General features: G+C 43.1%; 1 protein-coding gene across 1 annotated transcript; it reads right to left on the minus strand.

Moving 5' to 3' along the window:
- Positions 1-863: 863 nt before the first annotated feature.
- Positions 864-2,535, minus strand: LOC138140535 (golgin subfamily A member 6-like protein 4). Its single transcript, XM_069061625.1, has one exon. The coding sequence runs from the start codon at positions 2,263-2,265 to the stop codon at positions 880-882; it is 1,386 nt and encodes a 461-aa protein (XP_068917726.1). The 5' UTR covers positions 2,266-2,535; the 3' UTR covers positions 864-879.
- Between the last annotated feature and the right edge of the window lie 3,282 nt (positions 2,536-5,817).

A 5,817-nucleotide genomic window follows, 5' to 3' on the forward strand; every position in this document is an offset into this window, starting at 1 on the left:
CCTGTAGGCTCGTCTGCGGTAGCAAAGGCATCGCTTTCTGTTCGAATAAAGGCCCTGGCTTTCTTGATCTGCTCGTCCGTGAGGTGTTTCCAACCTTCAAGGAAAAGTTCTTCTACGCTCGTTTCCTTGGCTTTTCCTTTGCTCGGTTTGGGCGGCTCTTCTTCACATCGGACAACCCGCAGTACAGGATAGTATCGCCCAATTTGTAGACCTTTCTGAAGCGTGACCCTGTTGTCACTCAAATTGACCGCACGAATCGGGATTGGTCTACCAGCCTCGACGAGTGTTCGTGCTACCATAATCGGTGTTTCCTTTGTCATGTCCGGGTCGATGATCCCAGTACGGTATCCCCCAGGATCTCCTTCCAACTCTGCCAAAACGATCTGTTCTGAGTTCTTCTGGAGACGCACCGTTTCGGAGACAATAACCCTTACTTCATCGATCGAGGCAGTTGCTAGATGTAACAAGATTTCTTCATTTCCGGTCTGCAACATTCGATTCTAGATGTCCAGCACGAACCCAAACTTGTTCATGAATCCAGCCCCAAGATGAAATCGTCAACTGTCTGCCACTACAACCCGGTGGATGACCTCAACACTTCCCAACTCGAGTCTTACATCGGCTTCTCCGAGAACTCGAGCTGCTTCTCCGGTAGCTGTTTTCAGAATCAAGTCGCTTCCCGTGATTTGGAGATTTTTCAGAGATTCGACAACGTCTGCCCTCACTATAGATAGGGTTGCTCCCGTATCGACGGTCATAGTGCATGTGGTTCCATTTATGCGACCGTCTACCAACAAACTGTCGTTCCTTTTCTTCAGTTGCGAGACTGAGACGATCCTGGGGGCTGTTGGGGATCCAGCTAGCACGTGCCCCGGGGTGCTAGCGTGATTTAGTTTTCCGACTGCCTCGAAGTCGAAGGAGCTGGTTCCCAGCTTCTTCATGACGGCACCGGAGATCTGTTTTGAGCGGCAGTCCCAGATGGCCTACCTGGCCGCAGTTCAAACATTTAGGTCTTGCGAAGGAGATGGAACGCTGAATTTCTTCAAACATTTTCGTAATTTTCTGCAGCAAATCTCCTTGTCTTTCGGTCGGTTCCTCGACGGTTACAGCTCGAAGGCGTTGCGCCGTCGGGCGAGAAGCATTTTTCGCTGCTTCGAATTCCAGGGCATGAACAAGGGCGTTAGCACATTTATTGTGTCTGGCGAGTCTCAAAGCTAGTTGTAGCTCACCATCACGAACACCATCGACGAAGACGCTGGTTCCAATTTCGTGATGAAACTGCGCGGGACCGTTGGGGTAGGCCAGGTGAACAAGCCTCTCGACGTCTGCAGCGAACTCTTGAAGATTCTCGCCACTTTTCTGTACTCTTGCTCGCAACTGTGACTGGTACACTTGACTGAGATGGTGGTCTCCATACCGCAGCTCTAGCGCTTTGACGAATGCCGCATAATTCTTTTGATCTTCCACGGGCAGGGTCTGTAATATCTGCAGTGCCTGTCCGCGTAGAGCCAATGTCAGCGCAACGGCTTTACCTTCGTCATCCCAATTATTCGCTCCGGCGGCTGCTTCAAACTGTTTCTTATACATGGACCATGAAGTCGTACCGTCGAATGGTTTTAGTTTCACCAAACCCGTCTCTAGTTTCCCGGATAGTCCTGTCTTAAGTCCTTTAAATTTTGCTTCCATTTCTTTTACCTTCCCTTCGAAGTTTTCTTTTATTCCTTCTACATCTTTCTTGATTTCTCCCACCTTTTTGTCTACACCTCTTTGGATGACCGTGACTTTTTCCTCCACGTCCTTCTTGATTTCCGTAACTTTTTCCTCCACCTTTTCCTTAAAGGTGAATTCTAGGTGCTCGAGAATTCGTTTCTGTTCTGCTTTTTCTTCCAAACCCCTCTTTTCAATTTCTTCCAGAAACTTCACTTGTTCGTTTCTTTGTTGTTCTAAAAGCTTCGCTTTTTCTTTTCTTCGTTCTTCTTTTTCATGCAAACGTTTCTTTTCTTGTTCTTCTAGAAACTTTGCTTTTGCTTCCCTTCGTTCTTCTTTTTCTTCTACAAGCTTCTTTTGTTCTTCGAGACGTTTCTTTTCTTGTTCTTGTAGAAACTTTGCTTTTACTTCCCTTCGCTCCTCTTTTTCTTCTACAAGCTTCTTTTGTTCTTCGAGACGTTTCTTTTCTTGTTCTGCCAGTTGTTCCAGAAGAATTTTCATTTGTTCTTCCATGATCTTCCTTTGGTTTCTCGTGATTCTCCCAGAAGATTCGGACATCCGCTAATTCAACAGACTTTTATGTTACACGTTTCTTTAGATCCCACTTCTGACACCAATGTAACGATTTCTACAGGATGTCCCAGAACTGGCTCCCCAGAGAAAACAGGTATGTGCCGACAACAAAAGAGACTCTAAATTGAGTAAAATAAATTTTCTGCTAGCTCAAATTACCGAGTTATACAGTTTTTAATTTCACCAATCCCGGAAGCTCGTCCTCAGGTATTACTAAAAAATCCGATCGGTTGCTAAACAACAACAAAAAATCTATGATATCGCACAAATCAATAAAATGTTTGGGCAACTGGAATTTTGACGTTTTCCGATATAAAAATTCGTTGACGTTTATCTGTCATCAACATCAAGACTTGACAATTGCAAAAGATAATAACTTCGAAATAAAACAATAAAAATGGCGATTCTAAAAAGAACCATTTATTTAAGTAGGTAATAATGTTAAAACAGATGTTCGAAATGACCACCATTCATTTGTATGCACAATTGTGCTCTACGTAACAAACTTCTTGTAGTGGCGTTAGTTATCATTTCTTCAGTAACTGAAACAAAAGCCTCCTGAATTCGAACTCTCAGATCAGCCTCTGAATTTATGGGCCGCCGATAAATGATTCGGATCTGGAGACCTGGCAGGCCAATGATGCGGTCCTCCTCGACCGATCCAGCGCTGTGGATATTGGTTATCCAAAACTTCCCGAACGTTTCTGCTAAAATGTGGTGGAACACCATCATGTTGGAACCAGTCATTTATGCGATAAGCAAGAGGTACAATTTCAAGTAAATTAGGTAGCTCCGTGCCAATGAACTGAGCATATCTTGCCCCCGTTAATCTTGCGGGGAATTCAAACAGTCCAATCTAGAGCAGGTGATTCGGAATTTTAACAAATGGAAGGATCCACCACGCTTATACTTGCCAAACGATCGCCCAATAGCCCAGTCCACAAATTAACAGAAAACCTATGTTGAAAACCTCTGAGAAATTATTCTCTTGGATTTTCCTCTGCCCAGATATGAAGGTTGTGATAATTGGAACAACCTTACCGGCAAAATAGCGACTCATCAGAAAACTATTGAGGTTTTTCTCTTAATGAAAACAATATTTCGTGTTCTTTATGAATCACTTTAATATCTTTTTTAAGGAAACCGATTACATTTATTGTGATTTTCTGACAAGCTCAAAAACAAAACTTATTTATTTTAGAGACGCAGCTCTCAGCTATCTTTATATTTTCTAAAGCACATGCTAGTATTTCATGACCAACTTCATTAAACTATATTATTTTAACACTTTCCCTAGTTAATGATAGTTGAAAAACAAAACATGAAATTCACTGTCTATAGTCCTTTCTTTTTCACATAAGTCCCATTTTCACACATAAAATCTTCAGGCGTGTCTTTGGTAGCGGCTTTGTCATAATATCTGCTACTTGATGTTCCGTAGAGATTTGTTGAACGCCAAGTTTTCCCTCTGTCACTTTTTCTCTGATAAAAAAATGTTTGATGGAAATGTGCTTAGTTCTGCGGTGAAACGCGGGATTCTGAGCCAGTCTCACTGCTGCAGAGTTGTCAACTTGGATAATGGGAACATCTTTGAGTTGAATGATCCCTCTAAAAAGTCTGCTTAGCCAAATTGCCTCTTTGGCTCCTTCGTTTGCTGCGATGATTTCTGCTTCAGTTGTTGAAGTTGCCACAACTGGTTGTCGTTGACTCATCCAAGAAATTGCTCCTCCAGCATACCTTACAATGACTCCAGAGGTTGAGCGACCTGTTGATGTGCATCCTCCAAAATCTGCATCGCTGTAGACGTCCAAAAAACCTTCATCCACGTTGCTCCGATAAACTATTCCCAGGTCCAAGGTCCCTGCTATGTACCTGAAGACTCTTTTGACTCTTATGACGTCCTCTCGAGTTGGATTTTCGAGTGTTCTCGAAATAAATCCCACGCTGTACGCCAGGTCTGGTCTCGTGCCAAGCATGAGATACATCAGAGCTCCAACTGCCTGCCTATAGGGAAATTTCTGTGCTTGATTATCTTTCTCTGATGTGGAAATTTCTGTGCCCTTGAGCATTGGAGTTGAAACCGGCTTGCATTCTGAAAAATTAAAACGTTCTAAGATTTTCTTTGCATACGTCTTCTGATGAATTTTAATGAACTTTTCTTCGTGCTCAATCTCAAGACCCAAAAAATAATCGGCCTTTTTCGAAACGATTTTGAATTCAGATTTCAACTCTTCAATGAAAATTTCCATTTCTCGTTGATCTGTTGCAGCTAGGAGACCATCGTCCACGTAGATCACAAGAATGAGTTTTCGACCACCTCTCTCTCGGATGTATAGACATGGGTCAGCGTCACTGGCCTTGAATCCATGTCGTTGCAGGAAATCTCCAAAACGTTTGTTCCAGCACCTAGGCGCTTGCTTAAGACCATAGAGACTCCTCTTAAGTTGGCAAACCTTGCTGGTTCCGTCCTCATATCCTTGTGGCTGCCTCATAAATACTGTTTCTTCAAGCTCTCCATACAGAAAAGCCGTTGATACATCAAATTGTATCAGATGCATCTTCTCACTTGCTGCGATGCTGAGAATTGAACGAATTGTGCCCATCTTTGCCACTGGACTGAAAGTTTCGCTGTAATCAAGGCCGTGACGCTGACTGAATCCCTTGACGACCAGTCTTCCTTTGTATTTATCGATACTGCCGTCAGGATTTTTCTTGAGTCGGAAAATCCACTTGCACGGAATCGCCTTTGCACCTGGTGGAAGATCTGTCAAAATCCAAGTTTGATTTTCTTTCAAAGAGGTTATTTCTCGATCCATGGCCCTTTTCCACTCAGCAGAGTTCTCGCTTCTCAAGGCATCTTCAAAGGTAGCAGGATCCTCAGTCACTTGATTTACAAACTCCTCTACTATCATGGTGTAATCTTCAAGATGTTTGGGCTTCTTCAGGATCGATCGATCTCTTAAAACTCTTCCGGATGTCTGTTGAGAAGTTTCTTCTTCTTCATCGATGTCTCCCAGCTCGCTCCTAGTCTCGTATTCTTCATCACCTCTTGATGCTTTCCTCAACTTCTGACTGTCTTCAGAGTTGATCGCCGACTTCCCCTCAGTGTCTATCTTCTGCTCGTCGGGTCTGTCTCCTTCTTCAACTTGATCTTCGTTCTCGATGTCTTTCATAGGTAGCTTGATCTTACTTATACAATCATTAATTCTTTCTTGGAATTGAATGTCTCTTGACAGGATAACTTTGTTGTCGTTGGGAATATAAATTCGGTAACGCTCATCTCCATCATATCCAACGAGGTAACCTTTTACTGCTTTCTTGTCCATTTTCCTTCTTCTTTCGGCTGGAATGTGGACGTAGCAGGAAGATCCAATTATACGCAGATGTTTGATTCTTGGTTTCTTTCCCATCCACAATTCATAAGGACTAACTCCATCTTTTGACGACTTTCCTGTCCTATTTAAGATGTAAATTGCTGAGGTCACTAGCTCTGCCCATATCGCATCTGGAAATTCAACTTCACTGTTCGAGTATTTG

The sequence above is a fragment of the Tenebrio molitor genome, chromosome Y (assembly GCF_963966145.1).
Source record: "Tenebrio molitor chromosome Y, icTenMoli1.1, whole genome shotgun sequence".
Lineage (NCBI taxonomy): Eukaryota > Metazoa > Arthropoda > Insecta > Coleoptera > Tenebrionidae > Tenebrio > Tenebrio molitor.